The sequence below is a fragment of the Pseudophryne corroboree genome, chromosome 9 (genome assembly GCF_028390025.1).
Source record: "Pseudophryne corroboree isolate aPseCor3 chromosome 9, aPseCor3.hap2, whole genome shotgun sequence".
NCBI lineage: Eukaryota > Metazoa > Chordata > Amphibia > Anura > Myobatrachidae > Pseudophryne > Pseudophryne corroboree.
Window position 1 is genome coordinate 157,723,680 of NC_086452.1, and position 18,532 is coordinate 157,742,211.

At 44.5% G+C, this 18,532-nt stretch overlaps 1 protein-coding gene across 5 annotated transcripts in view; it reads left to right on the plus strand.

The window, feature by feature from the left end:
* EVI5 (ecotropic viral integration site 5) overlaps positions 1–14,269 on the plus strand; it is a 452,905-nt gene extending 438,636 nt beyond the window's left edge. For all 5 annotated transcript variants that reach the window (XM_063939881.1, XM_063939882.1, XM_063939884.1 and 2 more), the window contains one exon: positions 12,282–14,269. In XM_063939881.1, coding sequence (XP_063795951.1) covers positions 12,282–12,590 — 309 coding nt within the window. In that variant the 3' untranslated portion in view covers positions 12,591–14,269. The remainder of the gene's footprint in view (positions 1–12,281) is intronic.
* The last annotated feature ends 4,263 nt before the right edge of the window (positions 14,270–18,532 follow it).

Genomic DNA, 18,532 nt, shown 5'->3' on the forward strand with positions numbered 1-18,532 from the left:
CATTCCGGATGAAGTCATCCCTATCCTGATCAAAGCCAGGAAGGATGTAACCGAAAAACATTATCACCGCATTTGGCGAAAATATGTTGCGTGGTGCGAGGCCAGTAAGGCCCGACGGAGGAAATTCAACTGGGTCGATTCCTACATTTCCTGCAAACAGGAGTGTCTATGGGCCTGAAATTGGGGTCCATTAAGGTTCAAATTTCGGCCCTGTCAATTTTCTTCCAAAAAAGGTCTAGCTTCAGTCCCTGAAGTTCAGACGTTGTAGAAGGGGTACTGCATATACAGCCTCCTTTTGTGCCTCCAGTGGCACCTTGGGATCTCAATGTAGTTTTTGGGTTCCAAAAAGTCACATTGGTTTGAACCACTTAAATCTGTGGAGTTAAAATATCTCACATGGAAAGTGGTCATGCTGTTGGCCCTGGCCTGGGCCAGGCGCGTGTCAGAATTGGCGGCTTTATCCTGTAAAAGCCCTTATCTGATTTTCCATTCGGACAGGGCGGAATTGAGGACTCGTCCTCAGTTTCTCCCTAAGGTGGTTTCAACGTTTCACCTGAACCAACCTATTGGGTGCCTGCGGCTACTAGGGACTTGGAGGACTCCAAGTTGCTAGACGTTGTCAGGGCCCTGAAAATATATGTTTCCAGGACGGCTGGAGTCAGAAAATCTGACTCGCTGTTTATCCTGTATGCACCCAACAAGCTGGGTGCTCCTGCTTCTAAGCAGACTATTGCTCGTTGGATTTGTAGTACAATTCAGCTTGCACATTCTGTGGCAGGCCTGCCACAGCCAAAAATCTGTAAATGCCCACTCCACAAGGAAGATGGGCTCATCTTGGGCGGCTGCCCGAGGGGTCTCGGCTTTACAACTTTGCCGAGCAGCTACTTGGTCAGGAGCAAATACGTTTGTAAAATTCTACAAAATTGATACCCTGGCTGAGGAGGACCTGGAGTTCTCTCATTTGGTGCTGCAGAGTCATCCGCACTCTCCCGCCCGTTTGGGAGCTTTGGTATAATCCCCATGGTCCTTACGGAGTCCCCAGCATCCACTTAGGACGTTAGAGAAAATAAGAATTTACTTACCGATAATTCTATTTCTCGTAGTCCGTAGTGGATGCTGGGCGCCCATCCCAAGTGCGGATTGTCTGCAATACTGGTACATAGTTATTGTTACCAAAAAAATCGGGTTATTGCTGTAGTGAGCCATCTTTTCTAGAGGCTCCTCTGTTATCATGCTGTTAACTGGGTTTAGATCACGAGTTGTACGGTGTGATTGGTGTGGCTGGTATGAGTCTTACCCGGGATTCAAAATCCTTCCTTATTGTGTACGCTCGTCCGGGCACAGTATCCTAACTGAGGCTTGGAGGAGGGTCATAGGGGGAGGAGCCAGTGCACACCAGGTAGTTCTAAAGCTTTTCTTTTGTGCCCAGTCTCCTGCGGAGCCGCTATTCCCCATGGTCCTTACGGAGTCCCCAGCATCCACTACGGACTACGAGAAATAGAATTATCGGTAAGTAAATTCTTATTTTTATAAAGTGTATACCTGAGAGATTGCAGTCTATTAATTAACTAGGGACCAGTAATGTCAACATTGCCTGTCCTGCTTTCCAAGAATACTTTAGGCCACTACCATCAGGGAATGCCGTTGCCATGAAGGGGTGTACTTAGTCTGTTACAATGTTTAGGTACTGTAGGTGGTACGTGTCAAGTTTCCATCCACATGGATGCCAGGGCCCAAGGTTTCCCATGATGTGTATATGTACTGTAGGTATGGAAGGTTCCGGGTCGCGGAGCAGTGTTAACGGGTAAGCCGGGTAGATGCGACCTTGTACCCGTTCGCTGCATTGAGAAGTGGCAGCGCTTGGAGATCATCTGATCTCTAAGCACCGCTTCCGCACGCGTCTGTTGTTACGTCACCATCCCGGGACATTGCCGGATCGGGCTGCCTGCCTGGAAGAGTTCACACTGAGTCACACCCGGGAAGGAGCCGTGCACAAATCCTGGGTGTAACTCGGAGTTTAGATATAAAAGCAGTACTACTTACAAGCCTCTGAGTGCCGCCATCTTGCGAGTGCAGAGCTTCTGTGGTATTTACATAAACAATGTGGTCGCATATCTCTCGTGGTGAGTGCATACACTTGTATACCCCTATTTTATTTTATTTTTTTATTTTTTCAATGCATAATAAAATCGTGGTATTAAAGATATGGCATAAGGGCAAATGGTGCTGTTCCTTTAATTGCGTTTCTAAACTTTTAGACTGTAACACGACCTATGTCTTGGGCATTGTGTGTTACCAGATTTTGTTGGTAAGCGTGTAAAGCTGGGTACACACTACAAACGATACTTCTATTATAATGTATTGATATATCATCTGCGCACGCTGCACAATTGGCCATACGATGGCGCAATATGTCGTTACACATTTAATGTAACTAAACCACGTTGTATGTGTCATCTTCCTATCTGAAGTACAGCGCAAATCAGACTTAGGGGGTCATTCAGATCTGATCTCTGGGCAGCAATTTTTGCTGTCCTGCGTTCAGATAGTTGCTGCCTACAGGTGGGAGTGTTGTTTCGCTGTGCAGTGTGCGATTGCATGTGTAGCAGAGCTGCACAAACTGATTTTGCAGCCCAGGACTTACTCAGCCGCTGCGATCACATCAGGTTGTTCGGGACCAGATTTTACGTCAGACACCCTCCCTAAAGACGCTTGATCCCGCCTGCGTTTTTCTAGGTACTCCCTGAAAATGGTCAGTTGCCATCCACAAACGGCATCTTCCTGTCATTCTCCTTGAAAACGGATCCTTCGCACAATCTCGTCGCTGACCGGCGATCCCTGTTGCAGCCGTCTGTTGTGCCTGCGCATTGTGGTGCATGTGCAATTCGGATCTGATCGCCTGCTGTGCGAAAACGCACAGCAGTGATCAGATCTGAATGACCCCCTTAGTGACTGTATAATTCATCAAACTGCACAATGGCTGTGCGGAGTGGTTGCAGGTACCATGATTGCACAACACATTGTGTAGTGTATACCAAGCTGCTTACGGGGCTAACATATCCTAATGCACCAAAAGTTATTTTTATTTTTTGTGAGAATGAGCTTTTAGCATTACTTTGTTCCAGAAATTTATGAAATCAAGAAAGTACTCATTTGTCGTCCCCCTCCCCCCAAAAAGAAATAATAAGTGAACATGAAGTAGCTGGCCTGAGGTTCAACCGACCAATCCTTCCAATGTCATTCACCCTGGCATGGGCAATTATAAGATGTAATACATGGTTGTCTGCAGACAATGTGCCCAAGTGGATGCCTCGGAACCATTGATTTTTAATTACATGGCTCCGTAATAAACCTCATGGCCTCATTACAAGCATAATAGTGGTCGCTGCATACATGGGGTTTGTCAAGTGTTTGTGTGCACAACAAACATACAACGGGTCATTCTTGCAATGTAAAGATAAATCCTTCTCCCCTAGCATACTGGTCATCTATCCACTTCTCCTACAGCTATGCTTGAGTCTAGAAATGTTCTTGCCTTCCAAATTGCTTTATCCAGTGCTTCTGAAATCCCATCCGCAGGGCGCACTAAGGGTGCTTGTTTTCCATATTTCCCAGCAGGAACACTGGTGTATTCCGTACTGGCTGAGCGTTTAAAAGACCCACTGCTTGTTCTAATTATTTCACTTGTGATTCTGTGAGGAGATCTGGTAAACATGCACTGTAGTGTGCCCTGAGGACTGGATTTGTATTTGTAAAATTTCTGTATCACACAAACTTTCATATTGCAACAATTAGAATGTAGGTACACTCAAGTAAAACAATATGAAGCGTATTACCAAGCACCACCTTCTTGTATTTGTTAATTGAAGATATTCTGCAATAGTGTGTTTTTTTTTTTTGTTTTTTTTTTAACCATAATAAATCTCTTGTTTCCACCCTGTTTTCCTGCACCCTGCAAGCCATTGAAATCCAATGATTTATCAGCATGCGTCTTGTCCTGTTTTTATAGCTCTCAGTGGTTGCTTAGCATCTGCCTTGTACTTCCTGTTGGATGTTGCAAGACCTGCCTGCTATACCTAGATTACAGGAGCGGCACCAGAGATTACAAGATGCACATATAGCCCATATGTATCCAGGCAGACCGCAACATTGTTTTACCAATTTAGACCAAAATTTTTGGGTTTTACTTTTTCAGTTAACACCTCTCCTCCATGATTTGCTGATATGGTGTTTTCCACTCCTAGCATATAAACTATTTCAAAGGTGTCTTGGAAATGATGGCAAAAGGCAGAGAAGTGAAGTTAAAGCTGGCTGGAGTATTACACTTCAGATTCGAAACGCTGTGAAGTCAACAGACAGAAAAAGTAAAAATGAAACAATTAAGCTAGATAAATATGGAATTTACGTCTGCTCTGTCTGTCTGTTAGCGCACCAGTGCCTGGTTTGGTAAAACCAAGTATCCGTATAATTCTGTATTTTATTTTGGCTCTGGCCAGAAACCATTCTTATACGGTTATTCCAACAAAATCCTGGGTCTGACCTGGCTTTTTCCACTCTCCAATGTCCCCGTTTCCATTGCACTGTATTCCTGGCTTTTTCTTGGGTCGACGCTGTTTCCACTGACTAAGGGAAAACCTGGGAAAGCACAATAAAACCTGTGTTGTCATAGCATCTCTCCTTCTGCCTTGTCTCTGTGTGACCAGCACCCTCTCTGTGCTCTGTCACCTGTGCCCAGCGCCCAATCTGTAGACTGTGTGACCAGCATGTAAACCAGCCTCTCCGGCAGGGTTGGGTATGACCGACGGTCACAATATAGACAACTGGTTCCCGGCTGTTAGGGGGGGGGCAACGAATCCCCTTTCCAGCTTGCTGCGCATGTCACGCAGCGGGCTCTGTGGCACTCTGCGCTTGCCATAGGTTCTATTACCACTCTACGAGTGGGAATAGTCCCTGTTGGTCAGCATGCCAACAGTGACTGCCGGTTTACTCACATAACTAAATACCCTCCAGCGTCCTCTCTGTGCTGTCACCTGTGCCCAGCGCCCAATCTGTAGCCTGTGTGTGCCCAGCTCGATGCGCAACTCTCAGAACAGTGACCAGCTCAATGCACAACTCTCAGAACAGTGACCAGCTCAATGCACAACTCTCAGAACAGTGACCAGCATGTACACCAGCCTCTCCTCTGGTCCTTGGGTGATAATATCAGCTGCCAGCGCTTAGGATGGACCAATCAGTGGCTTTCTGTAAATTCCCGGGTCAAAAATCCTGGGTGAGAGCTTTTACCACTGAAACCCCTGCTTGTGTCCAGGGTAAAAATCCCAGGTCACTTTACCTGGGATTTTTGACCTGTAGCTGTTTCCACTGACATATATCTCGGGTACTGTAGGTGCGCGTTCTTGTGGGAAAAAAAACAGGATTTTCAGGTCAGTGGAAAGGGGGTATTAGTTTTCAAACTAAATATAGATAGAGCTAGTGTATGAACAGACAGAAAAATGACAAAGCGCCTGGTTTGCCCTGTAAAAAAAACAAAACCCCTTACTTAGCAGCTGTGTCAGAGAGGGGATTACTGAACCCCTTAAAAGAAAAACACAAATCAGAGAGAATTCAATGACACATGCGCTGGTAAAGTATTAAAAAACACAAATTAAATTTATTAAAATATTAATATCCTATACACCACAGTCAACTGGACAGAAACCGTATTAAAAGCCCATAACATATAAAATGCTATATAGTATGAGCTTTTGTATAGAACACCACTCCCCAGGAGGCTAATTCAAGGATTTGTCCATATAGCAGCAAATATTAATCACTTTAATGCTGATTATGAGGCCTTGATTATCACCATGCTGTGAGATTTCCAGAAGGAACATTCTCTCTGTGCACAGAGTTATAAAACTGCAGGCTGTAGTTGCAAGTGAACCATCATAACCAGCATTTAAAGTGATTAATATTTTCTGTGGGGTATATGATATTAATATTTTAATTAATTGAATTTGTGTTTTTGAATACTTTAAAAGCGCATGTGTCCTTGAATTCTCTGTATGAGACTTCTCCGCATTGATCACCGTAAGGCCAGAATCAAAATGGTTAGCTGCTGCCAACTAAAGATATACATAGCCAATGTCTGTTATGCCTATATATGCACAATATAAATTATGTGATATCACTTTAAGTGTAGGTGTTTTAGAGCCTTTGAAATTTTATTTGTGAAGTCTGGTGTGAAGTCAGCGCAGACCTACTGAAGTACAGTTCCTTCGCAAAATGACACTGGTCTTGTTTGTGAGATACTCCCCACTAATCTATAACAAATGTGTAGACAAAAATAGACTTGGCATACTTTATTTTCACAGCTCGATGAGCAGATGAGTTCTGAGAAGTAAAGCTACTGAATGGTTAAGCTTTAAGCTTTGTACGATTATATACTGGGAATGATATACTCCTAAAGACACTATAGTGCACAGATTGCTCTGTGGGTAAGAGCTCTTTCTCCCTGTTCCTCTGTATATAATGTGGTAGATGCCCACTGCCATATCCCAACTGATATCAGGCAACTTGTCTCTGTACTGCAGGGTGTGACATGCATACCTTAATACATCAATTATTTGGTATGCTGGTAAATGCAGTCTGAAAATGATAGATAACCGCTATCACTAGGATGTTCAGTCTTGTCCTATGTTGGCACTAGGTATGTGCTGGTCTTGTCAATATCGGCTCACCTGTGGGCAGCTTATCCTCATGTTGTGTCTGCAGCCCTGCCCTTTACTTGTGACCTGAGTCCACTATAAAGGGCCGATTCTGTGTTTAGCACAAAGAAAAGTAACTTGGAATAACCATTTTGTATTGAAAATGGAACAGGCTTATAATATGCCAAGAGATTTAAATGTGAAAAGAGTGTCTGCACAATAAAATCTAAATTGATGTGTAAAAATAAAGCTGTCCAGCAAAAGCAGCCAGTATTTACCCTGCTTGGAAAAAAAATGGATTCAGTGCAGAACTGCTTGAGACAGTGGAGGCTGTGGCCTCCGGGTGCCAGCACTGCAGGGGTGCCTTGACCACTAGAGTACTACTCTAGGTGCCCTAGATCCAGTTTAACCGGATGGGTGTAGATTATTAGATCTACACTAAAAAGGTCTACAGTCAATAGGTCTACCACTAATGGTAGACATGCATTAGGTCGAAAAAGAAATGGTCAACACAAAAAAGGTAGACACATTTTTTTTTTTGTTTTTTTGGGGTGTTATGTCACTTTTCTGCCAAAAACAAGCCTCAGTGTACTGCGCCCCCTCGCAGGGTGAGCGAACTTGGGGCAAGGTGCCCTGCTCCACTACTGCTGCACTCGGCACAGATTACTTTTCCAATCTTAGTCCCCGTGGATGGTAAAGTATGAAAAAGTTGGAAAAAAACAAAAAAAGTGTCTATCATATGCATGTCGACCATTGTTATGTCGACATTTTGACCCTGTCTTCCTTTTACATGTCGACTTTTTGACCCTATCCACCTAATGCATGTCTACCATTAGTGGTAGACCTGGTGACTGTAGACCTTTTTAGTGTAGATCTATAGTCCGGATACCTAATCTGGTACAGGGATGGATCAGCAGCAAGTTGCAACTCACAACACTGCTGCATATAACAGAGGTAGGTGCACGACTCCTACCTCCTTTTAGCCCCTCTCCCAGCCCCTACCCCCACCTTACATGCAGTAGCGGGACCTGCTTCCTCTCCACTCTGCTCTGACTGTGGGATGCACATAGCCGATCCGGAACAGAAAATCAACAGTGGACAGCATTAGGTGGGGGACAGTTTTTAATTAATGAGTATACTGTTATATCTCTGGGTGCTGCTGAGGTTGTTTTTTTGGTTGGCAGGGGAAGTGTAACTCGGGGTTCAGTTGGTAGGTTGCGTAAAGGTGTCTCGGTGCTGGCCGGGAAGGGGGGCAACTCTGGGTGCTGCTGAAGTTGGGATGTTGGCCAAGGGGAGGAGAGTAACTGGGTGTTGCTAAGGTTGGGGTATTGGTAGGGGGGACAATTGTCTCTTGGTGCTGTTTGTGTTGGGGTGTTGGTCAGAGGGGTGGATGTGTAACACTTTGTGCTGCTGGGATGTTGGTAAGAGGGGCAGTGTGTCTCTGGGTGTTAGTGGGGCAGTGTGTCTCTGGGTGCTGCTGGGGTGTTAGTGGGGTAGTGTGTCTCTGGGTGCTGCTGGGGTGTAGGTAAGAGGGGTAGTGTGTCTCTGGGTGCTGCTGGGGTGTAGGTAAGAGGGGTAGTGTGTCTCTGGGTGCTGCTGGGGTGTAGGTAAGAGGGGCAGTGTGTCTCTGGGTGTTAGTGGGGCAGTGTGTCTCTGGGTGCTGCTGGGGTGTAGGTAAGAGGAGGGGTAGTGTGTCTCTGGGTGCTGCTGGGGTGTAGGTAAGAGGGGTAATGTGTGTCTCTGGGTGCATCTCTGAATGTTGGTGGCAATGCGTCTGTGCTGCTGAAGTTGGTTTGTTGGCTGGTGGTTGTGGGGGCAGGTTTCAATGCTGGCATTGACCTGCCGAGTGATGCGAAACTTCAGAAATTGATCACAAATGTGTATCATGAATGAAGGCCACTGTCTGGATTATATTTACCCTGCCTTTTTTTTTTTTTTTTTTGACCATTAAAATATGGCCTTTTTTTTTTTTTTTTTTAGCCCTGTTGGTGTTACTTGTTTTACTTGTACATATAGGGTCAGTTCAATAAGGGGGGTGGGAGGGTGCTCTTGCTTCTGCAAGTGTGGCTGTATGCCACACTTGCAGTGCAGTACCACTGGATTCATAGACTTTTGTCTGCAGCCCCCTAGGGAGATCGGGCTATGAGGGGGGCAAGTTTTGCTGCTGTTGCCAGCATTTATACACCTATGCAACGGCAACTTGCCCCCTTTGCCCCTAATTGAATTAACCCCTTTGAAGCATTTTATAGATGATGGAAAGCAGTGATTTCAGTAAAATGAGAATTGCCCTGGAAAACCCTGCTTACTGTACATCAAAGATCTGGGATCCGGTCGCTAGGTCCACACTATCTAGGTCGACCACTATTGGTCGACAGTAACTAGGTCGACATGTTCTAGGTCAAAAGCTCGACATGAGTTTTTCATGATTTTTTTTTCTTTTTCTTTTTTTAACCTTTTCATACTTAACGATCCACGTGGACTACAATTGGGAACGGTAACCTGTGCCGAGCGCAGCGGTAGCAGAGCGAGGCACCTTGCCCGAAGCATGGCAAGCGAAGCGAGCCATGTGAGGGGGGACACTGTGCACTAATTGGGATTCCCAGTCACACTATGAAGAAAACGACAAAAAAAATACATTAAAAACTCATGTCGACCTTTTGACATGTCGACCTAGTTACTATCTACCTTCCATACCACACCCTTCCTAGAGGTCCTTAAACTAGTCACTAGTCTGGTCTGGCTATGACCCTATCTGTAACATGAAAGGGTGGTTTTCTGGGCAGAGGAGAGACAGAACATTGCTTTGCACCATAAATCTTAATAGTATCTCTTTTTTTTTAATTTTTATTATTGTCAACATGCCTTCCTACTGTTCTCATGCGAGAATCGTGTGTGTTGGCCAAGTGAGATTTGTCTAGTGGTTGTGGTCAGTCAAAGGAACTTGTGATATGATTAATGTTAGCTTAGCTTGTTTTGTTTTTTTCCAAAAAGACCGACAAGTGTTGCATGTAGGGAGTTCAGAGAGCTTTGTGTTTTTTGTTGGATGGGTGTTTGTTTTAAATTGGTTACTTTATTGTGTGGTTATTATCTGAAATTAGGCAGCATTTCCTTCAAATTAGTTAAAACAAAGCATTGATATTTAGAGACATTGTAGCAAGTTTGTTTGACGCTACATATCTTTATAAAAAATGTGCAGTAAGTAAAACAACGTGTATTACTGTACCACCGTGGTTTTTAGGTTAATAAAGGGAATTCCTAGTTAAGTGGTTATGTGAAAGCTCTTTTTTTTATTTTTTATTTCACACGTGCATTCATCTTAGAGATTGGGGAATATGCATTTGCATATTACCGAGAATCTAGTCATGCGGATTGGTTCCTGCCCCAGTGCTGCCTGCACTGTGTTTTACCGAACATAGACACACAGACATGCACACAACAAAGCCAATATCCTAGAAAACGAATTATTATTTATATAAAGTGATACTCACTGTGGTTCTGTGAATGTCTCTTACATTGGTTGATGTGCACCTCATCTTTCCAGCAATTGGAAGTCACAAATGTCACTTTTATATGAAAGAAATGTGGTTTTCCGGGGAGGCAAAGGTTGTGCACCTACCTATGAGATAGGGACACCTTCAAGCTCCTATGTAATGCCATTCTAAAGACTATGGGGCCCTACACATTTGACGATGCGCCGCCGAGGTGCCCGAGGGCCGAAACGGCCGACGAGCGACCCGGCGGCGGGGGGGCAGTGACGGGGGGAGTGAAGTTTCTTCACTCCCCCCGTCACGCGGCTGCATTGAAGTGCAGGCAAATATGGACGAGATCGTCCATATTGGCCTGCATGCACAGCCGACGGGAGACCAGCGATGAACGAGCGCGGGGCCGCGCATCGTTCATCGCTGGAGTCTCCACACTGAAAGATATGAACGAGTTCTCGTTCATTTATGAACGAGATCGTTCATATCTTTCAGAAAATCGGCATGTGTGTAGGGCCTATAAAACTCTTTCATTTCAGCAAAGAGCTAGGGCTCACCATGTATGGTGTGCTAAATAGCTCAAAACTACACAGCTGCCACCATATCGGCCTGCAAATCGATGCACCTGTCATAAAAATGGATGCATTCACATGAGTAGGTGCATTGTGCTGCTAATTAGCTTTTTGTAACTAGTCATTGTCATCTGATTTTGTAACTTTTTTTTTTCTGTTTGAGACATGTTTCGGCACCATCTTCATTCTGCCTCCTTTCCATTTAATAATTAGCCTAGGCATGTAATATTGTGAATTGTCTGAATCATTTTAACCCCACCTGTTTTCACACATGCCTGATTCATTGGAACAGTCCACTCCAGGTAAGGCTGTGTTTTGGATAGTTAACTCATTTTTGGTTGAGGCTTTCATAACGTGTATAGTCAACCATTGTAGCGCATGTATTTACAGTCATCTGCCACCATTTGTGTGGCAGAGAGGAATCCTGCTTACAATAGATCCTACTATAATGTGTACCATTGTACCGCTGGGAATGTTCCCAAATGTTCTGTGTGCATGTCTTTAGTTTTATTAGTGTGGCCTTCAGAAATCTAAGTAAAAGTCCACTTTTGACAGACTGATAAAAGGAAACAGGTAGTGCAGTGGCGGGCACTGTTTGCAGTGTATGCATGTTTGACACATTCCATTGTGTTGTGTAAATTATGGTACTGTACTCATATTTATGCATTTATGGCATGTTGTGTAGGGATTAGTGCACTACTGTCTAGGGCAGTGGTTCTCAAACTCTGTCCTCGGGAGCCCACACAGTGCATGTTTTGCAGGTAACCCAGCAGGTGCACAGGTGTATTACTTACTCACTGACACATTTTAAAAGGTCCACATGTGGAGCTAATTATTTCACTTGCGATTCTGTGAGGAGACCTGCAAAACATGCACTGTGTGTGCCCCCGAGGACCGAGTTTGAGACCTCTGGTCTAGGGGGTAATTCAGATCTGATCGCAGCAACAAATTTGTTAGCAGTTGGGCAAAACCATGTGCACTGCAGGGGGGGGGGGGGGCAGATATAACGTGCAGAGAGTTAGATTTGGGTGGGGTGTGTTCAAACTGAAATCTAAATTGCAGTGTAAAAATAAAGCAACCAGTATTTACCCTGCAGAGAAACAAAATAACCCACCCAAATCTAACTCTCTCTGCAAATGTTATATCTGTTCTTACCCCCTGCAGTGCACATGGTTTTGCCCAACTGGAAACACATTTGCTGCTGCGATCAGATCTGAATTAGGCCTTATATTGACTGGTAATATGTTGCTGCACCTTGAAGTATGATGAAAATAAGTTTTGTACGCATTGGTATTACATTAGAAAGGGGAGAGTACTCTTTCTGAGCAGGGGCAGGCAACATTTTGGCTATTCAGACTAAAGGGGCCTTGTAGCTGTGTATTTATAGTTGGGAGTGTTGAATGTTACTTGGTCACCTATTATAGATTATTCTTTAATGTGGACTGGTACGCTACTGTGTTGTTGTTGTTGTTGTTGTTTTTGTTTTTTTACTTTTACAACTAATATATTAAGCATCTTAAACTTTTATGTTCTCTCTTTAACAGATACGATGTCGAAAAAGTCAGAGGGGCTTCACAGACCAACCCACTTTTGATGGTATCCATATTGTCAACCACATAATAGGAGATGATGTATCCTTCCATTCTTCTGATGAAGACTATGCCTCTGGTACTCTACGGCAAGGGGACGTTCATTATGGTCTTGCCCAAACACATGGAAAGTTGGGGTTAGTCCCTTCCGATTTGGACAGCAGTGAAAGCGATGTTGAAGAACTTAGCATCACGGCTGATTCCAATGGAGTGGCCCCAAAACAAATGACAAAAAGAACTGAATCTTACTCCACTACAGTTTAATTTATAAATGCCACTCTTCATCAAGACACTTTTTGATTGGGCATCGATGACTATTGTTACAGTATGTACTATACTATTGTATGATCTTCAGACCGAACTGATACAGCATGTATAGAACTTCTACTTGCCTTCACATTTTGCCAAAATGTCACCATTGCCATACACCAGACAAAGACGTTCGATGGAAACATTTGTTCTAACAGTGTTATCAGAAAATACATTTGTTTTCTTTTTTTAATGTTTATAGCTTTAGATCGAAGCGAGCGTATCCTAATTTGCTGAGCACATAAGAGGAAGGTCTTGTTTTTGTTTGTTTTCTAGTTTACCACACTGGTAAATTTCAACATTCTGCAGACACAACAGCAAAGAAAAAACCCTGTGCAATATTTTATGCCTATGAACAAAAGTTATGCTTTTATAAACGTGTATATATTTATGGTTTTGGTCTGTCATACAGAGTGTGCCCTAACTTCAGACTTCACCCTGTGTCCTACTACCATCCCAATGCGCTAGTTTGAAGACACCTATATTTTGTCAGTGTGCTGGCATGTCTCTGTTACACAGGGTGAGTGGGCAGGGGAACACCATACCAGTTGTTTAAATGTTTGTATCTGTGTGTTTGTATTCTTTTTTTTTTTTTTTTTCTTTCTTTTTTTAATGCTCTTCAATAACACTAAATCCAACTTTCTTACATAAAATTATAAATCTGCATCACTCCAGCAATGTAAAAGGGCAGTAGTGTTTTTAACGGAACTAAACAGAATGGTTGATTGTATCTCAGAACAAGTTTCAGGTTGTGTACTAGCAATCTATACTGTGGTTATCCTGCTTTCTACACACCATTGTGGCATCTACATACTGAGGGAAGCTATGTATTGTGTACTCCATACAGCTATGGGAAAGTATTTTTTGCCTGCAATCATGCAAGAGGTCTTTCCATCGAATCATTCCAGATGTGGCTGAAGAGCAGAAACATGCACTATATACATATATATTTTTATTCTTTCTCATTCCAATCATATCTATAGTACCAGTATCTCATCACAAAGTACCTAAAGTATGCAAAGGGATTTTATTTGTTACCCTAAACTGCTGCATCGCCATCTACATTAACTACAGTTAAAAGGATACAATCTGTGATTTAAAAAATATATATATTAACGGTGTATGGAAAGATCAAAATATCACTGTGCAGGGACATAATGCAGCTTAATGCTGCAGACCGAGACCAAATTCAATGCTTTTAGTTTATTTTAAATGCCTTTTTCTGTTTGTTTGTTTGTTTGTTTGTTTGTTTTATTTGTGTGCGTTGACTGTTATCAAATAGGTCAGTTAATGTTCCTTGTGATATATTTTTGTTTATTTTGTACATAAATATACATATATTTCATGCGAAAGGTGCACAGTATGCATTGTCCATTTTATACTAAGGATGTAAATGTTGGAACCTATTTTAGTCACCTGTTTTGATACAGGAACCGGTTATGTTTCTTTATGTAAATAGTCAAAATGACTAACAATGCAGAACACTAATATCATATCTTTGTCAATTAAACTAAGGACCATACATTGCGTTTCTTGTTGGCAATGTCATCACTTAAATTCTTGATAAAACACTATTGATGGAAATCTTTTAACCTATATATATGTAACTAAAATAAATTTTTTTCATGATTTAAGCCATTGTGCTCACTGTTTATGTGTTTTGGGTATGCTTGACTGGCGGGCAGGCTCCCAGCGGGCAGCATACCGATGCCAGGATCCCGGCTGCCAGAATGCCGGCAGGGGGGGCAAGCGCAACAAAGCCCCCTGCGCTCCCCACAGATTCCATTCCCACTCTATTGGTGTCGTGGACACCCACGAGTGGGAATAGTCCTGAGCCCCCTGCCGGCATTCTGGCAGCTGGGATCCTGGCGTCGGTATGCTGACCGCTGGGATGGTGACTACATCCCGTTTATGTGTATTTTAAATGTTACTACTTACAAATGAGTTACGTTACAGTAATGCTGCTGCTTAAGGGGTATAATCGGTACAGCAAACCATATGCAGGTTCCCTTCTGTTCCCTTGGATTGAGTGGCCTGGATCACTCCCAGTAGGCTTGAACCAAAATGATATGTGCAATTGGAAGATGGCCACACTCGCTGCGTTTTTCAGAATGCCCAATAAGGATCTGATAGGCTGGTTGTATTTAGTCACATTAGTCCACCTCCTGGATAAGATGAAATTGGTGTGGATAATGAAATACTTCTCAGCCAATCACCTTCAACTCCTGGGGCAAAGAACAACCGTGGTTGGTCCGGGAAATGCTGTAACTCTAAATTGTGGTGTAATTTGTCTAACAGTACAAGCAGGGTTGGATATAGTCAGTGCGTGGTAATACAGGATTACCTGCTGGGGAGCAGCATTGGATATAGTTAGTGTGTGGTAATACACGTTTATCTGCTGGGGATCACGGTTAGATAGACTTAGTGTGTGTGGTAGTACACTTTTCTGCAGCAGGATACATTGGTTTCCACAGGAAAACATTGGGGTGTAGACTGTATCTTGATCCAGAGGCACGGTCGCAGATGCTCTTGTTTGCATGGCTGCTACGGAGATGAGGTAAGAGGGTCCCCCAGATGGGACCCGCCATTAAATCACGTTCCATCCGCGACCTAGGGAGACTGGTCTCGGCACTGGCGTAGACAAGGTCTCCGACCAGGGATTCCGGTAGACCACCGGGGCTTCAGAGTACAGGTCGGTTGTACTAACACCCCATTTAATAAGACTCACAGTACCCAGGGTGGAAGTCTAGCATATGGGAGGTGTAGCCCCTCCCCCGGCCCAGGGTGCCATCTCTGAGCAGATTTTCCCGACCTAGAGCTGCCTCACACTATCCCTCACTCCCTGACTGAGATGCTGAGCGCCATCTTCTGAGCATAGCTACTACTGGTCTCTGGGACTGCAGAGCAAGGTCTCCTTTGTAAAGCCGCCTGTATATAGCGCTGCGACTTTACAAACCGTTGAGTATTCTACATGTCCTCATACAGACAGCATTAGTTAAGAAAAAGTAAACCTGTTATAGAATATATTGTACGAATATTATAAAATATATATAATGTGCTTCTGGGACAGCTAATATAGTGCGTCATAGTATTTATTCCTATACGCATATTCTACTGTGTACTCAGTCACATAATACCGGATTTATTCGCAGGTATTGTATTTTGTCTGGCTTTATCGTGCTAAGTCGCTCTGTTGCATTTTTGCATAATGTCTAACAGATAGGGCAGTAAATCAGTGGATTTATCAGAAGGGGAAGTTTTGTATGATGGTCTATGTACTATGTGTACTCCCCTTTACTGGGGACATTTTGTTTGGGGAAGAATTGAATAAAATTTGTCTGCGTTAGCAGCTGCTAAGACTGCTTTAAGTCCAAATACTAATCCTTCTGCACAGAAGGCAGATGGTACCACTTTTCGTTCCTTTCGGCCTCAAGGGAAAGCAAAAGGACAGGCATACCCGAGACAGTCTCATGCTCCCAAAACCACAAAGCCCAAGGCCAAACAATCCTGGGCAGCCCGTCAGGCGGCTGCTTCTATACAAGACAAGCCTACTGCATGACGGGGCGGGCCTCCTACTGGGGGACCCCAGTGTGGGAGGCTGACTTCTAGAGTTCGCCCATGTCTGGTTAAAGATCACTTCAGGTGCATGTGTCTCGCACGGATACGCTGTCTCTTTCCAGAGACTTCCCCCGCGCCAGATTTGCACCATAGTTCTACCTTCGGATCCGTTAAAGGCGCAAGCTTTGCAAATAAGTGTTTTCTCCTGAGTACAGGAGTGGTTGCGCCGATACCTCAGTCCCAGAGAGGCAGAGGTTATTACTCGACCCTGTTTCTAGTCTGAAACCAAATGGGTCATTCCGGCCTATACTCCACCTCAAATCCCTGAACAAGTTTGTGAGAGTGCCAAAGTTTTGTATGGGAACACTGCACTCAATTATACTGGCTATGGAACAAGGAGACTATATGTGGTATACCTGGATATACAGGATGCATACCTGCATATACCTATTGCCATGTCTCGCCAGTAGTTGCTATTGGCAACCTACATTATCAATTCCAGGCTCTACCACTTGGACTGGCCATGGCTCCTCGGATCTTCACCAAGGTCATGGCTGTGATGACGGCCCATCTCTGTCACCAGGGGATCAGAATCCTGCCGTATCTGGACGACCTGCTGATTCTGGCAAATTCCCAAGATGTCCTCCTCAGTCATCGGCAAACGACTGTAACCTTCCTGCAAGCCCACGGGTGGCTTATCAATTGGAAGAAGTCCTCGCTGGTCCAGCTCAGAGCATGGTACGCCTGGGGGCACTTCTGGACACACACAGTCAATGGCTGTTTCTGTCCCCAGAAAAGGTCCTGAAGCTTCAGGACAGGATAACATGCTTCCTTTGTCGCCACAGAGTGTCAATACACTCGGCGATGCAATTACTAGGCCTAATGGTGTTAGCATTCGACATGATAGAGTACGCTCAGTTTCATTCCCGCCCACTGCAGAGGTTAATCCTTTCCAAATGGGATGGCCAGCCTCATCGGATCAGACCTCAGATGACTACTTTAACCGGAGGTTTGTCCGTCTGGAGGAACAGTGATTAAACAGGGGCCGTCCCTTCTTGGTCCTGCTAACAACTGACACCCCCAGTCTAAGGGGATGGGTGGAGGGGTCGCTAGACCAAGGAGGTATCACTCCTCCCAATAAACATTCTGGAGTTGAGGGCGGTGTTCAATGCATTCTCTCTCGCCCTGCCTCTGGTACAGAACAGGCCTGTTCAAGTAAGGTCAGACAATGCCACTACAGTGGCATGCATAAATCATCAAGGTGGCACTCGAAGCAGCATGGCAGTGATGGAAGTGTCAAAAATCCTTTGTTGGGCGGAACGCCATCTGCCAGCCATATCGGCAGTGTTCATTCCGGACGGCCTAAACTGGGAGAGTGGAGTCTTCATCCGGAAGTCTTTCAACTCCTAGTGGACAGATGGGGGCCTACCAGACGTGGACCTCATGGCGTCTCGACACAATCACAAGACTCCGGTCTTCAGATCAAGAACCAGGGATCCTCAAGCAGCATTCGTGGATGCACTGGGCAGTTCCATGGAACTTTCGGCTGCTTTACGTGTTCCCTCCAGTGTCACTCCTGCCCAGGGTCCTACTGAAGTTCAAATAAGGAGGAGGAATACTACTTCTAGTTGCTCCAGCATGGCCTCAAAGGCATTGGTTCTCAGACCTGCAGGGTCTATCAACAGAGAATCCCTTTCTACTTCCTCAGCGCCTGGACCTTCTCGTACAGGGCTCTTGTCTTTACACAGACCTGTCCAGACTGGCTTTGACGGCGTGGCTCTTGAAGCATCACTCCTGAGGGCCAAAGGGTCTGGAATTCTTACTTCACCTGGTGTGCTGATAAGAATTATGATACATATTGTTCCAGAACGTCCAGAAATCTTGCTTTTCTGCAATGAGGCCTTTACCTAGGTCTTCATTTGGCCTCCCTCAAGGTTCACATATCTGCCTTGTTAGTATGGTGTCAGAGGAAAATTGCGTCTATACCTGACGTTTGTACTTTCACTCGGGGCGTACTTAGGATTCAGCCTCCCTATGTCCCTCCTGTGGCTCCATGGGATTTGACTTGTACTAAAAGCCCTGCAAGAGTCTCCATTTGAACCTCTTGAGTTGGCGGACCTTAAATGGCTCACGGCCAAGGTCCTGTTTTTGCTGGCTATTGCCTCTGCAAGACTGGTGTCGGAATTAGGCGCTTTGTCCTGTTGTCCACCCTATGTGATTTTTCACTGTGACCGGGCAGTTCTACAAACTCGACCAGGTTATTTGCCTAAGGTGGTGTCATCTTTTCACCTTAACCAAGGGGTTGTGGTTCCGGCCCTTATCTCTTCAGATTTGTCTTC